The 23,305-nt window shown below is 38.3% G+C and overlaps 3 protein-coding genes across 5 annotated transcripts in view; all 3 read left to right on the top strand.

Moving 5' to 3' along the window:
- The first annotated feature begins 414 nt into the window (after positions 1–414).
- On the top strand, positions 415–5,591 carry fbl (fibrillarin). Its single transcript, XM_079469266.1, has 9 exons — positions 415–604; positions 1,328–1,459; positions 1,895–2,035; positions 2,925–3,019; positions 3,099–3,269; positions 3,836–3,968; positions 4,049–4,161; positions 4,344–4,489; positions 4,602–5,591. Exons 1-9 carry the CDS (start codon positions 595–597, stop codon positions 4,624–4,626), a joined length of 966 nt encoding a protein of 321 aa, XP_079325392.1. The 5' UTR covers positions 415–594; the 3' UTR covers positions 4,627–5,591.
- A 132-nt stretch (positions 5,592–5,723) lies between these two features.
- On the top strand, positions 5,724–10,774 carry alkbh8 (alkB homolog 8, tRNA methyltransferase). 2 transcript variants are annotated; one of them, XM_079469264.1, is made up of 11 exons: positions 5,724–6,259; positions 6,766–7,000; positions 7,134–7,265; positions 7,375–7,470; positions 7,659–7,763; positions 7,834–7,904; positions 8,693–8,799; positions 9,004–9,155; positions 9,263–9,519; positions 9,684–9,833; positions 9,925–10,774. In XM_079469264.1, exons 1-11 carry the CDS (start codon positions 6,128–6,130, stop codon positions 10,489–10,491), a joined length of 2,004 nt encoding a protein of 667 aa, XP_079325390.1. In that variant the 5' UTR covers positions 5,724–6,127; the 3' UTR covers positions 10,492–10,774. The 2 variants fall into 2 exon arrangements, with proteins under 2 accessions (XP_079325390.1, XP_079325391.1); XM_079469265.1 differs by having other exon boundaries at positions 9,263–9,510; positions 9,925–10,727.
- Positions 10,775–12,140: 1,366 nt separating this feature from the next.
- The window catches only part of dyrk1b (dual-specificity tyrosine-(Y)-phosphorylation regulated kinase 1B), a 35,553-nt gene continuing 24,388 nt past the window's right edge, over positions 12,141–23,305 (top strand). For both annotated transcript variants that reach the window (XM_079470166.1, XM_079470167.1), the window contains exon 1: positions 12,141–12,928. The gene's annotated coding sequence lies outside the window, so the exon portion shown is untranslated. The remainder of the gene's footprint in view (positions 12,929–23,305) is intronic.

Below are 23,305 nucleotides of genomic sequence, written 5' to 3' on the forward strand. Positions count from 1 at the left end.
TGCTTGGTTTACATATCAATGAGGCGATTCTGATGACGTTATCAATTAACTTTATTAACTTGCAAGTTTTGGAACATTATATTTTCAGCCAGACAAATATGCACTTATGATACGTCAAAAAATTATACTGATGGGCAACAAACATCATGTGTGTCATTTTTTATTTTTATGGGAACACTGTTACATAGAAAACCAAAGAAACTGGTAAATATTAAAATACTTCTACACATTTGCATTGCAGCATTGGTGAGTGAAACGTCAAAAAAATTAAGGTGTGGAAATAATATTTTAAAGTGCACACAATATACCTTATAATGACCATATCAGTCCCTTTAATAATATATTCGTGGACATTGCACAGAAAAAAAAATGGTTTGTTCAGTGCTTTTTTATTGTAGTTGCGCATTCCTCCGCTAGATGTCGGTAAAACGATCAAGCGCCACGTTTTGCAATGCATTATGGGAAAGCACGTTTGACGCACATGTGGCCATCTGATCTACTTGCTCCGCAAGACCAGAAGAAAGCGGCAGAAGTTTATCGGCTGCGGTTGCTTAAATAGTCAAAGAGAGGATTTGCCATATTTAAAAGGCTAAAATGAGACCAGGTAGGTGCCTTGCATGCATTTAAAATCAGAGTTACTATGTAGCATCGCGTGATTAAACAAACTGTTATTAATGTAGCTTTGCATGCCAACCAGTTAGCCGCGCGCTAAGTTTTAATACACGATTTTGACTACCAATAAATGTCACGACTGCGTTGCCGGCGTTTTAAATTACATTTAATCGTGAATTTGAGGGGGAAATGCGTAGTGAGGAACTTAACTTGTGATTAGCATGTGCGTACAATTGAGCATTTTGCGCACGCGGGTCTGAAGCTCCCACATGGCTTTCGACCATAAGACCGTTCCTGTTTGATAAAACTACTGGTTTGGTTTCTATACTAGATTCTCGCGATGCATATTAATTCCTCTGTTAATATATTTGGTTATGCTTCGTTTAAAAAAAAGATGAAATGCGTTTAATGGTGAAGTTAACATGTATTGTTGGGGGCCACATGGGTTTTGGTAATGGAGTCGTCTGTTCCACCATGTTGGGTTAATGTCAACAAGCGGGTATCGGCTCATGTTTTAGTTTACAGCTGGTAACGTTAACCAATATATTATTGCGCTAAACTCGGATGTACCTATAAAAATGTAAACGTATAACTGGACTCCAACTGGTCGAAGTCGTTTAAGCGTGTAATATCTTATTGTAATGTTCCAGGTGGCGTCTTTAAATGTTATCACTCTTCTCAGTTTAAAGAGACATTGCTTTTTCTTTTTTTGCAGGATTCAGCCCAAGAGGAGGTGGAAGAGGAGGGTTTGGAGGCAGAGGAGGGTTTGGTGGAGACCGTGGTGGAAGGGGAGGGTTTGGAGTAGACCGAGGCGGAAGGGGAGGGTTTAGAGGAGGCAGAGGTGGTGGTAAGCAAGATTTCCAGCTTCAACGTTTTAATACTCTAATTTTCTAACACGTCTTATCTAAAGTATTCAACAAATAATAATGCAGCCATGAATAAATATCCCAGGGAATGAAACACTGTGTTAAAGGGTCACCCTGAAATACAAATTGTCATTTTACTCATCCTTGGGTAATTTCCTACCTGTATAAATGAGTTTAATCCGATGAACAAAGAGAGAGATATTTAGAAGAGTTTTAGTAGTTTTCGGTTCCGGGACACTGTTGACATCCATAGTAGGAAGAATTAAATGGTTGGCAAAGAAATGTATACAGGTTTGAAACAACCCTAGGGTGAGTAAGTGATGATAGATTTTTAGATTAACTATCCCTTTAAGTATGCTGGACAGTGCGAAGTAAATGAAACAAGACGTTGAACTCATCTATGCTGTTCGATGAAGGTGGCGGGTTCAGATCCCCTGGTGGTGATGGTGGGTTCCGCGGGCGCGGTGGCCGTGGCACGCCGAGGGGTCGCGGAGGACGAGGTGGCGGAGGCTTCAGAGGGGGCATTAGAGTGTCAGTTGAGCCCCACAGACACGAAGGTGAGATCTTGGTTGTAATTGACCCATTCGCAAGCAGTTTGATCGACAGGCGATCTGGCCTATCATAACGTTGATATTATGTGCCCCCGAGACTGACAGCCATTTCGTCTGACAAACAAAAGCCGGGCGTAGTAATGCTTTGGTGATTAATATGAAAAAGTAGCCTTTTAATTATTGTTATAGTAAACAGACACATACCCATATTTATTGGATGTTTGCACTATAACGGTAAACTAAAACCAAGTTTTAACTTTTAAAAATCATACTAAATGAAGGAGAATGGAGGAGTTCACGTCACAACCATACCAATACAAATACGAGACACGATATTGTTGTAATCATTCGTGTATCCATCACAGACAGATAGTGGTGCAATGGATCACAAAACTCGCGGTTTCGATCATTTTATAGATTTTGGTCACGGATCGGATAATTTTTCGAATCTGCTAATGTAAATGCTCAGTTTATTACTGTATAATATTATTATAACTATAATAGCTTGTGTTTGCAATCAATAAAATGCTTAAAAACAAGGGGGCTTATGTAAGGGCTTAAAGAATTTTATAAAAATGAAGGTGTGAAAGTATCCACAGATTATTTAACATTATAATCTAGGCTGTGACATGCAATATGTATGACAAAATGTTTATCAAAGTAATATGATATAAACGAGCAATTGGAGTATTTTATTCTATAATGAATACATTTAGTTAATCTGTGGATCACATGCTTTACACACATTTAAATTAAGATATACTCCAGCATGCGCTTTAATATGGTAATCGTCCAGATAACATAGATCTGATAAACAAACGGAATCAACGGGTTAATTTCAGGATTTTACATGTTACGTGAATGTGTTAAATCAAATTCCATTTAAATTTCACAGGTGTATTCATCTGTCGCGGTAAAGAGGATGCTCTGGTAACCAAGAACATGGTGATTGGAGAGTCTGTATATGGAGAGAAAAGAATCAATGTTGAGGTAAGCTTATCAAGACAGTTACTTCTTTATTTGGTTATTTATAGAAAGTAATAATTTTGTAATTCATGCATTTTTGAAGGAAGGGGAAACAAAGATTGAGTACAGAGCATGGAATCCTTTCCGGTCGAAACTGGCTGCAGCTATATTAGGAGGTATAGACCAGATCCACATCAAACCTGGATCAAAGGTCATGTACCTCGGAGCTGCATCAGGAACTACTGTATCCCACGTTTCTGATATCGTTGGACCGGTAAGTTTATTTGCACAGTTAAAGGCCGGTTTCACAGACAAGGCTTGAGGCTAGTCCCAGACTAATATGAATTAATTAACTGGATATAACTTGCCCTGTAATATCTTAAATTGGCCGCAACTCTTGACAGTTTCTGCAAATCTCATGTTAGTCACAGTGTATCGTGTACAGAAATACAACGTCATACATTTGACAAGTTGACCATGAGAAGACAGCACGTTAAACACTGTAAATAAGTCATGTTGCATTAAACGCTGTTGCACATCCCCTTTAAAATCTATCGGTGCTGTTGTTTTGTATAAAGATGCACACCAGAAATGTATTCCTCCAAGGCATTTTTATAAAAGCGACTTCTAAGCTAAATATCTTCTTTCAAGGCATAGTCCTGGTTTAAACTAAGCCATGTCTGTGAAACCAGGATTCCGTTTTTGCAGATTTAATAACAATTCATGTTTAAATGTTTGTGGGTCCATAATAGATTGTAAATGTGTAAAAACCTTTGCACAGTTGGTTTTGTGTTTTTGCTGCACACAGTATAGCGTCTTGACCGATGTATTTCTTTACAGGAAGGATTGGTGTATGCTGTAGAATTTTCCCACAGATCAGGGAGAGACTTGCTGAATGTGGCCAAAAAGAGAACCAACATTATTCCCATCATTGAAGATGCTAGACACCCACACAAGTACCGCATGCTTGTTGGTAAGTTATCTTGATGTGAGCGTGTTTATCATTTAATAAATATATGGGTTGGATATTAAATCACAGCTCTGCTCCTTAAGGTATGGTGGATGTCATCTTTGCTGATGTTGCTCAGCCTGACCAAACAAGAATCGTTGCCCTCAATGCACACAACTTCCTGAAGAACGGAGGCCATTTTGTTATTTCCATCAAAGTAAGATGACTATAAATTGCTCTTTAAAACAAAGCTGGTTAGTTCACAAGCTTAGTTGTAATTGTTTGTGCATTTATGACTTAAATGTTTTAAGGGGTTATTGTGGCATGTCTTTAAACATTGATTAACCATCACGTCAAAGGTTCCATTACTTAATGTTTTCCCCTAAATTTCTTCCTCAGGCAAACTGCATTGATTCAACAGCTGCTCCAGAGGCAGTGTTTGCTTCAGAGGTTAAGAAAATGAGCTCAGAGAACATGAAGCCTCAGGAACAGTTGACACTTGAGCCTTATGAGAGAGATCATGCGGTTGTTGTAGGAATCTACAGGTACGTCCTGATAGGTTACTTGGTTTAGGTCAAGTTCTGTTTGTCTATATGGTTTATAGTTAGAGACATTTTTTTTTAAATATCCGTCTCACGGTATTGTTTTTTTTTTCAGACCTACGCCAAAACAGAAGAAATGAGGGGTCCTGCTGAAAAACTTCCATTATTCTTCATGTCCACCTTTATTCAACTTCTGCCACTAGGTGGCGCCACCATTTGGAGCCACAACAACACAGACTCTATGTAAATGACCCATTGAATTGTTTCTGCTGAAAACTCCACCAGCTGTATTTGATTGATACAGGAGCCATTATGAATAGCAGCTCTGCTACAAGCTTTTTCTTTTTTGTTTGAAAGTCCTCTGTCAATTTACTGTACTAAGAGGGGAATATTTTTTTTTTGGCCTTTCATGATTGAATACTAGATGTTATGCTAACTAAATTGCAACAATTTTCTTAATGTTGAGCAACTCAAAATTATGAATTCACTTGCAAGTATAGGTTTAGTTAGACGTGACATTTTGTAATAGTCAATGTTGAAAGATGAGTTATGATTTGTGGCTTCCCCAAATGTAAATTAGCCAAGTTTCTTATTGAATTGAAAGAATACTACTTGTCAAATGAAAATGTAATTTGTGGAAATTTACGTTTATTGTTGCCGTTTTTGAATATTTTATAGTAAAACATTTTAAACGACTTAACAGGCATGGATATTTCTGTGGTACCTTTACAAACGTTTGCATTTCTGAAGACTTCCGCCAAAAAATGAATGGTTGCACAGTAAGAAAAAAGGACAGTGAAGGATGAGGCAACTTAGAGGAGTTGAGGCTTTAGTGAATTGTTTGATAATGTGAGGAGCAAACTGGCAGTGAAGTAATTTGGCTGTTGTGGCGAATAACACACGTCATTAAAAGATAACTTGTATTTTTTTATCCTATATTTAAAAAATGGGTTAAACCTGTCTCTGGGTTCTGTAATGAAAATGCTTTGTAACTTTCTCGTTCAACATTCAGTTAACCACATAGGCAGTTATCCGTCTCAACCCCTTGTCCAGGGGTCTGCAGAAAATCTCTGAAAATAAAAAGAAACTGCAAACATTTAAACGATACGGTTTCATATAGAAGTGTTCATATTTATTTCTAAGTGTTTATCTCTGCTTGGTACTTGCATATTACTCCATTTTTGTCTTGTAGTTTTTCTCACTACTCTTCCCTTATTTCACTTTCTGGGTGTTGTAAAGTAGCCTTTGCAAAGATGTAATGAACATTTCTACAGTACAAATAAATGCATTTGAATATTTTTTTCACAGATTTATACGTACAACATTACCCTTATTTTGGCCAATTATTGAATCTATTGTCTTACACAATATCACATTTATTTTGCACAGTTTCAATTTTTCTTTATACAAAAAATATAATAAATGAACATAGGAAGGCAGTCATCACTAAAGATTTATCATATGGCAATATATATATTTTTACGTTAAAATAGTAATTCTTTCCAGGTTGCTTTTCGAACAGGAGGTGACTACAAAGAGGACTCTTTAATCTAAAGTCAAAATGTCATGCGATGTTAAAACCGTTCTAGGAACCAATGTTGTAGTTCTTGCGCACTCGGGGACCAAATAAACTGTTGCACAATGGAGAGCAGCATGGACAACACAAGTGTCAGACGAACTAAAGAGGAGAAAAAATTGTTTCGTAGGCAAATTAAAGCCAGTCACACATTACTCAAACATGAGGGCATAAGTACAGTATCGCATCCCACAAAGGTACCTGTTCAGCGTATTTTAAAGAAGCGGGATGTAGCATCACCCACAGATGTATTGCATATCTGCGTTTAAATGGACAAAACTGCTTTTAGATTTCACTGTCACTGCATTGTTTCTGGTGTGCATGTATTTAGGCTATACTTAAGTTCACTTTGAACATTGACAAGTTGCAAATAAAATCAACAACCTAAAAATCCAATGTCTTTGATTAGTTTTTCAGTAAAATAGATATAAGCAGTTTGCTTCCAGAAGCCCACTTTCAAAATGATGTAACTTAATAAGGGAAAAGGGCAATAACCAGTTGACACAAGTAATATCGTATTAAATTCAAAATTATTAAATTACTATTAAATAGAAGAGCAAACCAACACAAACTTTAAGAACCAAGCATTTTATCAGGTGTACCTGTTTATGTGAAATGATGAAAAATATGAAGTTCATAGCTATGTATGAATGTCTCGTAAAGGTAGTCATGCTCATGAATGTCTGTTATATATCTCTTGCAGCATCTGGTGGTCTCTAATGGGGGTTTGGGAAATGGAGTGAGCAGGGATTCGCTGCTGGAGGTTCTTAAAGAGGGGGGTACCGTCGAGTCGCTTCTCACACCCCCTACTAAACCATATGCATTTGTGACATATTCATCAATTCAAGCCGGCCAGAATGCTTACACACTTCTCAACGGACGATCACTGATGCATTTGGATCAATGTGTCACACTTTATTTCAGCTATGTTGAGAGAGGTACGTTGGACCTGTGTGTTCTTTATTGTCTGGGATTATTTACTGTGGGAATTGATCTGAAGAGCCCCAACCTTACAGCCTTTGTCTGGAGACCGAGACTTAAGTGTGTCTAATGTTTTCATTATTTTGTCAGTGGATAGTGACAGGACTCGGTCTTGTGCTTTGCCCCATGGACTATCTATTTTGGAGGATTTTGTGTCTGTAGTGGAGGAGCTAGAATTGCTAAAGGCTGTTGATTGGACGTTGGCTACTGATGATATCACAGGTGAGAGATAGTTGGTGTTCTTATATATTTGGAGAGTTTCTATGAGCATATATTTATTGAACGCAGTACTAGTAACACTTTTTCTAATAGTTTTGTTTTTGTGTTTTAGTGCAGAAAGCTTTAAAACACAGAAGAGTGAAGCATTATGGATACGAATTTCGGTACGATGATAATAACGTCGACAAGGACAAGCCTTTGCCTGGTGGTAAGTTAATGGGTGTATGGATATGTTCCAAATATTCATTTTTGCCCCTTTTATATTTAGTCCATTAACTGTATCGGACAAATTAAATGAGTTAAGACCACAAAAATGAGTAAACTTGTGGTTTATGTTCTGTATGTTGCTAAATAACTGTAATCTATAAACAATTGAATAGACATCTGTAATTTCAGGTCTGCCAGTGGAATGTGATGCTTTACTTCAAAGATGTTTGACTGAAGGCCACATAAGTGTCCTCCCAGACCAGCTCACTGTAAACCAATATCAAAGTGGACAAGGTAGTGCATGATGTATTTTTGAAGATAAAGGCAAATTAATGTCTGTTATAAATGTAAATGTTTGTTACAGGAATTCCACCCCATGTTGACACTCACTCTCCATTTGAGGACACTATCCTTTCTCTGAGTCTTGGAGCAAAGGTATGAATGAGTGAAGAACTCTTTGGAATAAAAAACAGAAAAGTTATTTTAAAAATATGAGAGAGTCCATGTAATATAGCAGTCGCGCAGAAGGTAGCTGCTGGCCCAAAAAAGGGTACAGGAGCTGTTGAGGTCTGGGTCCTAGTCCAGTTCAAGATTGATCCCGTTCCCTTTGCTCTCCAAAATGTTTCTGTTTGGATCATTCCACCGAATGGGTAACACACTGAATCTAATAACACACATATTTTACTATTCAAAATGTGTAGTGGGCAGACTCAGGGAACTATTTTACTTTATTACATGATTTTAAAATGGAAGATTTATAAATTTTTAACTGAACTGAAAGAAACAGGACTGAATTTTTAACATAGAATTAACAAATGCATGAAAAACAGCCCCAATGCAAAGGATATGTTACGGTAGCAGGACTGAGTAAAAACCTGTGTAATTGATCTAAAATATTATGGATATATAAAGCATAAATAAGAACACTTTAACAATAATTTTTCATGGTAAGTTATAGTGATAAAGAGTGCTGTTATTCAGCGTTTCCAGGTTGTTTTTATTCAGGTTCTAAATTTTACATTTTAAATCTGCATTTACTTTAATATGCAGGACACATTAAGTAGTAATACAATCTATTTTATTTAATTTTATACATATAATGGCAAGGGTACAGAAATACACAGAAGATTCTGTGTATTGGTCTCTTTACCTGTCTAATGTCTTAAAAATGTAATCTAATAAATGTAAATCTAATCATATGTCACCTCTCCACCTTTTTTTAGACAGTTATGGACTTTAAACACCCCGATGGGCGCTCTGTCTCTGTGGTATTGCCAGAACGCAGTCTACTGGTGATGAAAGGAGAGAGCCGCTATCTGTGGACTCACGGGTGAGAAAAACAAGAATAAATAAAATATGAAAGCATACTAAAGATTCCATCAAATGCTTTGATGAATAAAGTTTTTGTAGGGTGTTGAAACAGATGTAACATAGCAATTGCAAGTAGTTTGCTATGAACAATGATCCTCCTTTTATTAAAATGTTGTAGGATTGTAAAGGAAAGGTTAAATTACATTTGAATGTTTCATGTTAGCATTACTCCTCGGAAGTTTGATGTGGTACCGGTTTCAGAGGATGGAGGGTCAGGGGTCTTGACTTCTGACTTGAGGAATCTGACCCTGAATCGCCGTGGCACCAGGACATCACTAACCTTCAGAAAAATTCGGCACACACCATGTAACTGTGGTGAGTCCATTTACTTCTTGCTTTTATGCTTTATGACTTTGACATCAGAAGAACTACGGATGTATTCAAGATGCACTTCGTTTACAAGAAATTGTTTTCTGCGTTAGTGTATCCATCTGTATGTGATAGCCAGCAGCCACCCGCCCCACCCACAATGCCTGTTATTGAAGCTGACGCATGCTGTTTGGAAGCACAGTATGTTCACCAGGTCTACGAAGAGATTTCTTCTCACTTCAGCAGCACACGACATTCACCATGGCCCCAGGTGCGAGACTTCCTGCTGTCCCTGCCACCTGGTGCAATTCTGGCGGATATTGGATGCGGCAATGGCAAATACCTGGGGATCAACCCTGAGGTGATGGCGGTGAGTCCAATAATAACACAGTACATCACAACAGACTTTACCAGAAAGTTACAGATTTGTCTTTAGGGTGGAGTCACAGTTTTCAAATACTGTGATGGTTTTCATTTTCTCTGAAGCGTTCATAGCTCCTCAAATTTGATTGCTCTTCTTCTCTCTATCTGTAGGTGGGCTGTGACCGCAGTGCTAATCTGGTGCAGATCTGCGTCGAGCGAGGTTATGAGGCATTTGTGTCAGATGCTCTGTCTGTTCCCCTGCGCAGTGGCTGCTGCGACGCCTGCATCTCTATTGCGGTCATTCACCATTTCTCTACAAAGGTGATCATACTTATGTTGGGAAATATTATAATATAGAACAACCATTGGCCACATATAAACCCCATTTAATTAACCTTTTTTGTTTTTTTAGGAGAGACGACTGTCTGCTATTAGAGAGTTGATCCGGCTGTTAAAAGTGGGAGGAAGAGCACTGATCTATGTTTGGGCCATGGAGCAGGAATACAACAATAAAAAATCCAAATATCTAAAAGAAAACAAGTACGAAGAAAATGCTGTGCCTACATCATGCATGAAGACAACTGAAGAAAATAACACTAACCAACATGAGGAGCACATTAGTTCAGACATTAGAAACAAAGAGGACAGTTCTGGGGGTGTGAGGGCACACACACTATACGTCCATACGAATCGCACAGCTTTCCTTTCCCAGGATCTCCTGGTGCCATGGCACTTAAAGGGTAATAAGGAGAAAAACAAAGAGGCGGCGAGTGGTAGTACAGAGGTCCCTGTGGAGCAAACAAGCCAGGGGCCTGTATTTCACCGTTATTATCATGTGTTTCAGCAGGGTGAGCTGGAGGAACTGTGTGTGTCGGGTGTAAAAGTGCTCAGGAGCTACCACGATCAGGGTAACTGGTGTGTGGAGCTGGAAAAAACGGATGTTATTTCTTCAAAAATTGACATTGCAATGGAAAAATAATGTCATTTCATAAATATTATAAAATAAAGAACAACTATTATCAATTTGGTATGTATTTTAAGTCACGCAAGTAAGTTATTAATAGACAAGCTGTATAAGGGTTGTGAAAAAATGGTCTTAAACACATACATGACAAAAATGATGCATCTTTGCTAGTTTCAAGTATTGTCATTTTCACATTAAAATTAATGATAATGTATGTGAGGAAAATTACTAAATAAATATTGTAATGTATGTAACTTAATTTTCATGATTACAGTTATTTTTGGCTATATTAAGGCAGTATTTACCAGATTTTTCAAAGGGGTTTGCTAAGCACAACATTTTGTGTAAAATATATACGTTTATATATATATTTTTTTTATAATATTAGTCAGTGCATCATTTTGGGGTTTAAATGCATTTTGGTTCTGTGTGCTGTTTTAACACCACTAGATGGCATCAGATCAAAATTTAAAACAGGTAAAGGTAGCGCTGTGAACTTTCACCTTGGTTGAATTTGATGACGAACTTCCTGCACATATGTTTAATTTTAGACATGGATGCTCAGTTGATCTATATCTTATTTAAATGCACATTTCCTTCTCACATATTTCTTACAAACGAATGCAGTTCTTACAGTTTTGGGTAGTCGGAATAACGTGCAATACGTCTCCAAAGTTATGAATCGCACATTCTTGAAATAAGAGGCAGGTGTGAAATGTTACACCTATTATATCTATGCAAGGTTATCAACCAGACACCTTTTCATATGATTGGCGTGAATGTATCGTATTTACATGTGTCTTTATTATTAGTACATGGCACATTTAGATAATTCTGAATTATTAGACAATAAAAGGCCATCGCATATATATATATATATATATACACTACACAAACCCGTCTTGAAAAAAGCAGTTTGTGGCACCTCTCTGTCGGAGAACTGACGAACTGACGAACAGCGCGCGTTCACGATATGCGCGTCTCTAAGCAACAGATGTTTGAAAGTTATGCTCATTCACCAGAAAAACGTTGGTACCAAGAGTCAGTTAATATTATTTAATGATAATTTGAGGCAAAAAATAACATTTATATATATATATATATATATATATATATATATATAAAACAGATGTATAAATAAAGAGTAACTAAACGACAGAATACAAAAAAATCGACGGATTTATGTTGGATAATTTCGTTTTAAATAAAGAAAATTCAATAACATGATATGCTTTTAAAAAGGGCTGAATATGAACCTGTTTAACTCGACCATTACAAAAGGTCGCATTTAAAGTGCGCATGATGACTTGCTGCGCAATTTTTACCAATTAAACCTATTGGGATAGCTTCTCATTTGCTTTGTTTACATACATTTAAAACATTTCAAAATGAAATATGTTCTTGTTTATAACTATTTATTGTCAGGTATTATCTCAGCAATACTACAGCTAGACATTGTTGCGTTTGTTTTGCGTTCAAGCAGCCTGTGATTTTTGTAATTGCCACAACCTGCTATAAAGTCACTCCAGTGTAAGTGTTTTTTTTTTTATATTGTTTAAAAAACTTCTCCCCTACACAGGCAAATGCAGAGGCAAATCACGCTAACAGCCGCTGGGTGCAGCCCGTTGTCAGGTTTGTTTAGGCGGCCATTTTGTGAACACTGCATACACCGAAGCGAGGGGAAGGGAGCGCGCTTTGCTGCGGGAACGCGCTTTGTCGTGCAGACCCTCTCCCAGCGACAAACAGCCGCGGAGCCGATCCGAGATTAACGGGCAGTGAGGGGGGGTCCCTGGCGAATGCACAACGCTAACTGTTGCGGTGCGACGGAGAAACCCCGATTTTTAGTTCGTCCGTTTTCTTTCTTTTTGAAATTTCTTTAATTTAATCGATCTCCTCACCCCCCGCTCCTCCTGCTGCAACACGACCGCGAGCGAGCCGCTGCACTGCCGCTGTTGGGCGATGCGAACGCGGTTAGCCTGAGCACTAGCCGCCGAGACCCACACACCAACACTGCTATTGCTTAACGCATCGTGGTTTTTTTCAGAGAAGAAGAGGAGAAACAACCACGTTAAGGCGGAATATCGCGGAGTACCGAGAGGTGACTGTCACGGTTGCATGTACTGCTCATCTTCGGACTGGCGGTTAGCCGCGACGGGGGTTTGAAGACGCTCCCGCTGCGACTATATTCAGGACTGTGCTTTTGGGGGACTGTTGAAGAAAAAGACGAATGTGGTGAAGAAGGATTTTAGAGCGACGACAGACAGCGTGTGCGTTTCGTCTTTTTTGGAGGGCGATCGTAGCAACCCGTCCGTCAGAAGGGGTGGCGGTTCGGGGGGAGGGGGGGTCTTTTGCCGGTTTTTCGGTCCGCCCCGGTACCTGTGCGGCGGAGGTTCGGACAGTAGAGGGGGAATACTGGTAATGGCTGCTTCGGGAAGCTGGAAACCAAGCTGAGGTAAGAGAGCAGTGGGCTTCTTAAATCATAAAACACACATTTGGACCAGCTAACGTTAAGTTAGCTAATAAACGGGCTGCTGGATACGATATGGTATATGGATGCTCTCATACGGATCTGCCTGTTCCCTCCTTATTCATGTCAAAGAATCCTTTGAACAGGCCGTTCAGTGCCGGGGCTTTAGGCACAGGAACGGGGAGGGAATGTGGTATATTCGGGCTGTTACTTCACATAAACTGGGTCAGACGCAAAAGACCACTGGCATGTATTTAAACGTTATCCTCCTGTGTCATCCATGGCAGCCAAGCCTGTTGTCAGTAAATGTATTTTATCATTAAAAATCATGCAATAGATTTGATCTCATCTGACATGAATATTGATTCGATTTTGGCTATAAAAATTGGCCATCAGTCAAATGCATTGCATGGCATTTTGGGTTGCTGGCATTTGCAAGCATGCACCCGTGAACATGTTCGATTATGGATTATGAGACTTCAATGCATCTTTCGATTATCGTTTTTCATTACTCAGATTGATGAGTCAGGTTAGCCCATCACGTTTGTTTTAGACACCCAGTCGTCATTTAATGGTTGTGACAAAAATCCCACAGCATCACTTCGGCCACAATTACATTAATGCAAAACTGCAGTGTTGCATGGGATGCAAATCTTGTGAACATGATGTCTCTAAGCTACCAAAATTTGCCAATACCTCTTTGGTTTTCTCTGCATCGGTCATTGCATTTACCGTTTTTGATCTAGGATGTTCATCTTGATGTAGAAAGGACGCATTTTGTTAGTAAAAATGCGACTTTTATCGAGGCTCTCTGTAGAGGTTGACGTTACGATTTTTCTTCTTAATGGTCATACGTGCTCGACAGGGTATACTGCCGAGTCTTATTTCTTTTCACCTCTGGAATAAATTTGGTACATTAATCCAGGTCTCAATTTAGCCCATTGTGTCGTGCAGTTGAATCTTGGATATATCTGGCATTGCCTACACCCTCATCTCCATGGCGTGTTCTGCAAGGATTCTGCTGTGGTGCTGAAGTAGCAATGCCGGTTCAAAATGGACACAGTTCTCTTCTTCTCTTGCATGTTGCCTTCACGATCAGCTTTCTTTACGGCATATTTAGATAGCATATTTAGATATTGTCACCTTTAGGAATGAATAAAACGTAGCTATTCCCATTGTGTTAGTTGGTATTCACGCTTTTGCGACAGATTATGTAGATTTTTCAGAAGATAAATGGGTGGAATCATTTGGATTGTAGAGGAAAGCTTGGAAATAAATATAAAAACACACTTTTATAAAACCACCTGGTTATTTTTTTCCACTAATTCTATCTAGGAATATAACATTATAAAAAAGGTATTCATAAAATGGCTTATTTAAGAGTATGTCTAAATGAACTAGTCTTGGTTGCAACGTCTTATGTCTTTTAAAAATCTTAAAATGTTACCCATTTTTCAACCTTTTTAAACATCAACATGAACTCTTTAGGGTTTCTTAATGCATTTTCAAACATCTGCCTTGATCATACATTAATCTCCCCTTTTATTTGTATCTGGTTTGTTCTTGTCTAAAGCTCTGTTTGGGATGTTTTTTTAGGAGGGGGTATTTCTTTTGGTGCTTGTGATAGACTGACACGGAACCTTGAATAGATTAACTAACTTCATTGTACGAAATCTTACAACAACTGTAAACGTATTGTGATGTTAAATTAAAGGGGGTTCTTTGCTGGTCGGGAACTGTTTTATACTAAAGGCTTGTTTCAGCGGTCCACTCAAAGCGATGACCAATGCATGTTAGAACAGAATACTTTGTGAACGTTTTCAAGGAAACACTTGTTCTGTCACTTTTTAACTCTGGGACAGCACATTAAGCATGCAGCGGGACTCTGAGACCAGTTTTACCGTGTTTCCTCAATTAAGATTCAAGACAACGACACAGTGTTCAAGGAATGTACTACAGAAACAACTCTTAGATATGTGTTTAGAAAGATTGAAAGTTTTCTTTTGGCTATCAGTGTTGCCCCTGATCAGCCATTACTGTCCTGTCTTTTATGTTCTTCATGTAGCTGACAAACTTAACCAAAATAGACACAAGCTTGTCAATCATTTCAGAGTCCATGCATCTGATTTCCCATTCATCTCACAACACACTCCTAAATTTGATAGCTTTGTGAGAGGATACATACCACTTAGAACTACATTTTTCATTTATGCATTTGGCAGACGCTTCAATCCAAAGAGACTTTGCATGATACAATACATTGGTTTTCTGAGTATGTGCAATCCCTGGGATTGAAACCATGACCTTGGCGTTGTTAGCTCCATGCTCTAACCACTGAGCTATAAGGAGCTACATAGTTTCAATACCAGTTTTTGAATGCTAACTTCCTTGATGAACAGCATATGCTGTATTTTGGTTGTTCAACGTGTTGTTTAAAAGAGTAGGAAGGTTGCTTAGGAGAAAAACTTTGGGATGTGCATGATGTACCCTCAGCGAAAGATGCTTTCTCCATAGCTCACCTCTCTATCCCTTCACTCATCAGATGGCATATAGCCTTACACATCGATTTGGATGTGGCTCTTAACAAGCTTTTCCTCCAAAGCATGGCTTGTGTGTGTCAACATGTGGCTCTATGAATGATAACAGAGTTAAAGTAGTACATACAAACGTATTTTCTCATCAATGTGTAGATTGTCCAGGCTGTTAAAGTGTGTTGTAATCATTCTGCACTCTGCAGATCTTCAAATTTGATTCAACCCATCAAAGATCCCGTCAAAGATACAGACCTTTCCAAGACAGCTTCCAAGAAAGTCTTTCTTAAACGTTAATGGCAACATCTTGTAAATCATAGTTAAATGTCAGTGAGACACCAATGTTGGGTACGCCAAACTGATGCATCTATCCTTCATCATCACTGCAAAACACGACTGATTTTAGGTCTATATCCAATATTAAAAGAACTTATTTGCACATTGCCGATTTGGCACTAAAGGTCACTTTGAAATGTATTTATTGTCATTTCACAAAGTATCCCACTCCCAAATTATCAAAACAAATGGAATGTACTTAATTGACTGCACAAGCATTTTAAAGAATTATTATAGCCTACTATAGTTTTTGATTCATCTTGAATTGGTTTAATTCTAAACTTGGATATTTCACGGAGCCAACATTTGGTAGCCAAATGTTAGATTTTATTCATTCATGTAACCGTGACCCTGTATCACTGTGTGATCTCCATCTGTGTTTGTTTGGAGCCAAAGTGCGTATGGCATATGAAAGCGTCTTTGCTGACTTCATGGGCAGTTCCCAGCTTCCTTTCATAAGCTGTTGCTTTATGTCACAAATTGGTAATGTAAAGCACACCCTGGCTTTCGTAGATGTTGGACAGGTATTGTGGATACCTAGGGTAAGAGAGATGCTAGGAGCGGTACATGACAACAAGGTGAGAAGAAATGGAAATTTAGATACTGTAAAGCACCGATAGCTACTCTTATAGTGATATGTGATAGGACATCACTTGTATCTGGACCACTTGAACACATAATCTAGTTAGCAAATGTATAGACGCTTTTTCCTCAGCCTGCTCTATGTAAGTGGTGCAGAATGAGATATTGACACTTTCCCTGTAGATAGAGTTTTTGTTTCTGTAGTTCCTGTATTGCCTGTTTCTCTCTTTTTTTCAACCACTCCATACATATATCAAGCAGGAGCCTACCTTAGGTAAGATGTAGCCCTTAGCAGCAGTAATGTGTGTATGTGTGAGTCATTCTGGTCTAGTCCCCACCTCTAACTGTGATGCAGTCTTGGTCAGATTTTAAGGTGTAATTTACAAGAAAACTTCATTTAAACAAACATTTTTGTGACCCTTATATCTGAAACATCTTAGTGTGTTAACATACTTTTTTGATCTGTGTTTATATGTGTCAACAAAGACATTCACAACGCTTCAGTGGTTAACTACACGGTTTCAAAAATATTACATATTTCTTTACTTTCTGCACCAAGTCTGTATTTGCTAAATTAAGTGATTTGAACGAATGCCAATCCCAAGTGTTAAACTTTTGTGTATAGCTCATTCAGTTTCTACTGCAGATAAAAATCATACTTCAAATAAGGCGGCCTGTTGACGAATGGTTTACTGTTAAAAAAGCAGCAAAAATCCCCTCGATTCACTTTGAAGGTCCATAGTGTCTATGGTTCAGAATATCACAGAGATTTGGTGTTAAACAGTTTTGACTTGGGGCAGTTAGTCTCAGCCTAACTGGCCCACGGATCGTTGGTTGAATGTCTAATGCACGAGGCACACTTTCTTGAAACGCTTCAGAAAGTTTGAAGTCTACAGGATGTCAGTGCGTGTCGCATTCTGTAACAGTCCGTCTGGAAACAACACAAAGCCGCCTGATTGAAGAAGTAAGCTGTTGTGTTTACATCGGTTGCAGTAAGAATTCATCATATATGTGAGATTAACGGCATAACCTCTGAAACATTGTTGTTGCTGTTAACTTTTGACACATTCGTAAATGTGCACCGGTTTGTTGCTGTGGGGACATTTCTACTTCTCTAAACATGACGTGGCACAGACCGTTGTTGTCAATAATATGGCTTCTTGGGCTGTGAATATCTGAGTGCAGTACTGTTAAAAACTGAAATTGCCAGACGTTTCTGTTGCTCTATAATCCAAGCATTTATTTAAAATCTGGGCGCAGTCAGAAAGTTGGTTTGCCTACATTAGTGTTATGCATGTATGCCTTGAATCAATGTAAATTCACTTTACACGTATGTCTGTTTACGCATCCTCTGTGCATCTGTGTGATAAGGCCCATCTTCTCTGTGATGATCTTTTTCCTTCTCAGCATCCCTGCCTTGCTGACCCAGGGTTTTTCCGGCATAGAAAAATTGGAGGCGGCCCCCTCAGTCAAATTTCGTGTCGCCTCAGTCTCTGGCCAAAATGATGTCGGGTGTCTTAAATAAAAAAACAGCTAGCATTCAACGAACTGATTTTAATTGCAGTTGCAGCATTACGCTACAATGGCCAGTGAGGCGCTGAAGAGTCACAGTACTAGTACCAGTCGCAGTAAGAGCTATTCGAAGCTGTTTTGGCACTTCAGGTTAATATTGTTTCTTTTTGCATCCAAGTTTCCTTAATTTTACCTGCTGTACATTATTGTAACGTTTTAAGCTGTGCAGTTGGTTCGTTGAATCAGCGTTATACTGCACACAGCAAGTTCGTCAGTATGAACGCACATTGTGATCAGATCGACTCGCAAAGTAATGACTCATTTGAACGGATTTGTTTGAACAGTTGAAACTATTCAGTCACTAGCGAACATAAGAGAACCGTGAATCATTTAAAGCTCAGTGAACCACAAGAGAACGCAGGATGTTAATGAGCTTTGCTTATTAATTAAAACTGGTGAATTCAGTTTACTATTGTGCGCTGATGTTAGTTGAAATGATAAAAAGCTTATATTTGATTTTAAGCAACTTTTCTGTTGGTTGTATACATTATATGTTTGATATAACTTAATTATTTTCATTGTCATCAAATTTTTAGAACGTATATATGTGTATTTGTAAAGGGTTTGGTTAATCCACATAAAGGGACGATAGGCCTACACATGTTCGTATGTACAAGATCAGGATGGCACCACCTCCGCCTCATTGTGAGCCAGGAAAAACCCTGTGACCTGCTTAATGCAGCTCTGAGATGGAGAGAGAGTGAGGCTGAATGGGTTTGAAAGTATAGAGAAGTGATCCCGGAAGATGGAAAAGGTTGCAGGGAATTTGAATAAACTTCGAGAGAAGTGCTCTCAATAAATTAAGACTGATGAAACTTCAACTCAATCTAAAGACAAAAAGGAAAGGTGTAAAGATGGATGTGTATGTGTGTCAGAGAGAGTAAGTCATCGGTGGAGCTGGATGGGATAAAGATGTTATGAGCTGCTCCCGAAATAGACTTTTCTTCATCATTCTAGTAATCTTTATCCATCCCTTGCGAATCCCTTTACTTTTAGAGCATGGTCATTTAAAGTCTCGTGCACGACACATCCACAACTTTAAAGACATTTGTAAGAACTCAAGTTGAAAAATATATTTTATTGCTGTCCTGTTTACTAAAACTGAGTGCAGACCCAATTTTGAGCTGTCAGGATATAAGCTGCTAAATTTAAATGTAGACTTGAGCCATTGAAGTTGGCCAAGGAGTTTTCTTGACTTTAGAGTTTTGTTTGACAGTAAATGGGGTGAGGAGGTAACATCGGGCGCGACAGGCACGACAGGACAAAAGACATTAGAAACGCATTGGAAACCATTATAATTGAATGCGGCACAATGCGAGAAACCCATTAAGAACAAACAGGTTGTCATGTCGCGCTTGTAGCGCCAGGTGTAGACACGGTGTAAGGATTCAAAACGGCATCTTTTGCATGATCTGAAATAAACTCAACATATCTTATCTCTAATACTAACAGTAGAAAAATATGTTTCTATAAAGTATACATTCTCATTGTCAATTTCTTTGGAAACGAAAACAGTTGAGATTTAGTCCATCATCTGACCAATATCAATTACCCATTCAAAAGTAACTAGTGTTGTTAATAGCTTTCCAGTAGCTCAGTTAGGATAGTGCAATGTAAGTCGCTTTGGATAAAAGCATCTGTCAAATGAATAAATGTAAATCGTTTTGTAATTCCTGCTTGCTTGTTCCCTCTTTGACAGGGTATCGGAATCGCATGAACACACTCTCAAGGCTTGTATATTTTGGAATTTGGAATGTATTTACATGGCCAATGTCTGTATGGATACGGTGACGTGGGGATAGTGCGTGGCAGAACAGTATAGGATCCTCATCAGGGACATTGCTGGGTCACTCTCTTCAAAGGGAGATGAAAGTGGGTCAGGACTGGGGGAAGAGATGAGAGGAGAAAAGAGGAGAAGGACGGAAATGAGGAGCAACTGAGAATATGCCACAGATTTATTTTAGTCTGTTGCACTTATGTTAATTAGTCAAGCTTGTGTGTTGCCTGAAATTCTTGATTCTGATTGGTTTAGCTCAGCACTGAGCATTTAAATATTGTTATAAGTTTGTTATAAATATAAGTTTATTGAACACTAATATACCAGGAAAATAGTGAAATAAACAGTTAAAGACCCACTGAAGTGCCCTGAAATGTGCAGCTTCAGGTTCAATGTAGTGATGTTATTTCCACTGAAACAGATAGTGAGGGTGGGGCATATCAGTGACTCCTCCTACTTTTAAAATGCCCAATAGCATTAAGTTTACCTAACATCTGGAATGAAAGAAGCTGAGGTGCAGAATAATGTCATACAAAATGATTGATCCTTATTGGCACAAGCGAGAGACTGTCAGTTTTAAATGTTTATATTCTCTTAATGTACGTTTTGTCAATGTTTTCATGCACACTAGTTTATTTATATTCTTAATACTAAGTGTAATATAAAGGGATAGTTCACCAAAATATTATTTTGTCATTTTCTCATACTCATGTCATTTCAAACCTGTATTACTTTCTTCTGCAGAACACAGAAGATATTCAACAGAATGTTGGTAACCAAACCACATTTGATTTTCTTTGAATGGACACAAAACTAAGACATTTCTCAAAATAGCTTTGTTTGCATTCCACAGAAAAAAGGGTTGTATACTAGTGGTATGACATGAGGGTGGATAAATGATGACAGATATTCTATGTTTGGTTGAACTCTCCCTTTATTAAAAGGCCTGAAGTTTTCAGTTTATGTATAGTCGTCTGGGGTTGCTTAGACGTCAGGAGAGAATTTTAAAATCAAAGAATGATTTTGCAGGTACTTAGCTTTTACATTGATTCAGAAAAAAGCAATGGACATTTGATAATCCTAGTCCTACAGGCTTGCCTAGATATAGACAGTATGCATCTGAATCGGTTAAGAATAGATAAACCTTTAGGGGGGGTTTCCTGGACAGTTTTTAGGCCTAGTCCCAGATTAATTTAAAGAGGTGTCTTGATCGAAACAATTTATTTTAACATATCTTAAACTATATCAGTGCGGTTGTTTTGTCTCAAGATGCACACAGTGATGTTTATGGAAAGTATATTTTTAAAACGATTTAAATATCCTAATTTAACTAAGGCTTGGTTTAAGCTAATCCTTGTGCGGAAAACCGCCTACTGCATAAATTGTCCCCCAAAGTCAAGTGACTTGGATTAAAGTTGTCATTCATTGGTAAACTGGCTTGTCTGGCGGTCTGTCTGTACACACGCATGCATCATGCTGCACGTTGAAACATGACTTTTGATTTCAAAGCCCATGGTTAATAGACTGCATGTGTCCATGTAAAAGGCCCTGTTGTGACTGTGGGAGTGCGAGACTGCTTCATGCACTAACTGTGACAGCCAAAGTGCCTGCCTGCACACACCCCAATGCCAGGCTCCATGACTGCTCTAAGCTGGCACAGCAAGAATTAAATAGCCAGAGCTTCTAGAGATTATGCCTGGCTTAACAGAAGCTTAATCACATCGTATGTGCAGTATAGGAGGAATGGGACGGTAGAGAGAAGGGGAGAGGTGGCAGTGAGCCATTAGGTGTCCATGTGGACTGAGGGTCTAAGAGGCCGTTTTCAAGTAGAAACTGAAAACTTTTTAGGTGTTTTGGCTGTTCATTTACACGACAACAGCATTTTGGGGGACGGAAAACACAACTTTTCAAAGGGCGTCTCAAAGTACAAGTTTTTTAAAACAACAGCGTTATCGCCACCGTGTAAACTTGGTGGCAAAAACTGATGTCGTACGCATGCGTTTTACGCGTTCATTCTGTAGGCATGCACAAGTTTTTTAAAACACACATAACACGGTAAGCCAACAAAGTACATTATAAGCGCTTTTAGCTTAAAACGGTATGCGTATGAGCGGAGTGTTTCTTTATAGTGCAACATCACCATCGGTGTTTTTATTCGTTTTCCCGGATCCATGTAAATGCAGATCATTTTGATAACGCTGTCGTGCTGTGTAAACGTGAAACTTTGAAAATTTGAAAAGTTTTTCATTTGTGTTTTTTAATGTGTATAATGTACTCTAATAATTGCTGTATAGACAGGACAAATTAAGGGTATATATTTGGCTTCATGAAAAAGGGGGTGGGGTAGAGATCATTTATTTGTAAGTCTTTTGGACTTTGTTCAGAAGCAGTACACTGAAAATCCACCCGTGTGATCAAAATCTTCAAACTAGTTTCTTTTAAACTTTTTTTAGCAACAGTTGTTCACAACATTCACAAGCTAAATATCTTAATTTGTGTTCTGCGGAAGAAATAAAGTCATACAGGTTTGAAATGACAAGAGGGTGAGTGAATGATGACACAATTTCCATTTTTGGGCGAACTATCCCTTCAATACTGATGGATGCTATCAAAAGAACAAGGCTTGTAAATTATAATGTCAAGTCAACATTAACAGAGTTCTGTAACCAGTTTTACTTATGTAATATGACATTTTCCTTTAATGACTGCTTTGATGTTCGTAGACATTATTTTTCACCCACGTGACTAGGGCTGCAACTAACGATTATTTTTATTGTCGATTAATCAGTAGATTTTTTTCTGATTAGTCACCTAATCTAACGATTGCTTTTCTGATTAATCTAATGCTTGTTGTTGGATTACTATATTCATTATTTGGTGAACTTTCCAGTGAAATAATAAGTACAGCTTCTACTGTTAATATTTTAAACTTTAAAAGTTTTATTTTTATAAAAATATCCTGAGAGGCAACATGTAGTTTCAAGTAAAATCAAACATAAATAATGCCCAACAAGAACAGTGCACAAAAATATTGGGAGACTGTGACACAAATTTTAAGTTACATTTCAAAAAGGGTAGTGCATGACAACAATAATTGTATTTTTGGAAAGAGTAACGTGTTTTATTATGAAATGTATGAACGAAGAAAGCATGACAACATGTAAAATGTATACAGTGAAGGTCTAACGAGAAACCGTGTTGTTTACTATCTGTTATCAATTACCGTGGATGTAAGATTTATATCTGACTAATGTTGACGTTTACTGCCACCGTAGGTAACTAGCACCGTTAGCGGTTAACATTAGCATTATTACGATATGTGCTAGCCGATAGCTTCAGCTCTAGGGTGACGTTTATTATGAGTCATTGACTGTAACAAAGGCTCGTCGTTTTGAGGTCGGAGAGTCACAGGATGTTTTCTCTTGAGGTGCTCTTGCGTCGCAGTCGTGCTGCCGTGGTATGCCATTATTTTGTTACAGAGTGAACAAATCACAGTTTTGTCCGAACTCTGTATGAGGTATTCCTACACTTAAGATGATTGTGGTCTGGTTTTATTTAATGTTT

Source organism: Barbatula barbatula (assembly GCF_947034865.1).
Source record: "Barbatula barbatula genome assembly, chromosome: 12".
Lineage (NCBI taxonomy): Eukaryota > Metazoa > Chordata > Actinopteri > Cypriniformes > Nemacheilidae > Barbatula > Barbatula barbatula.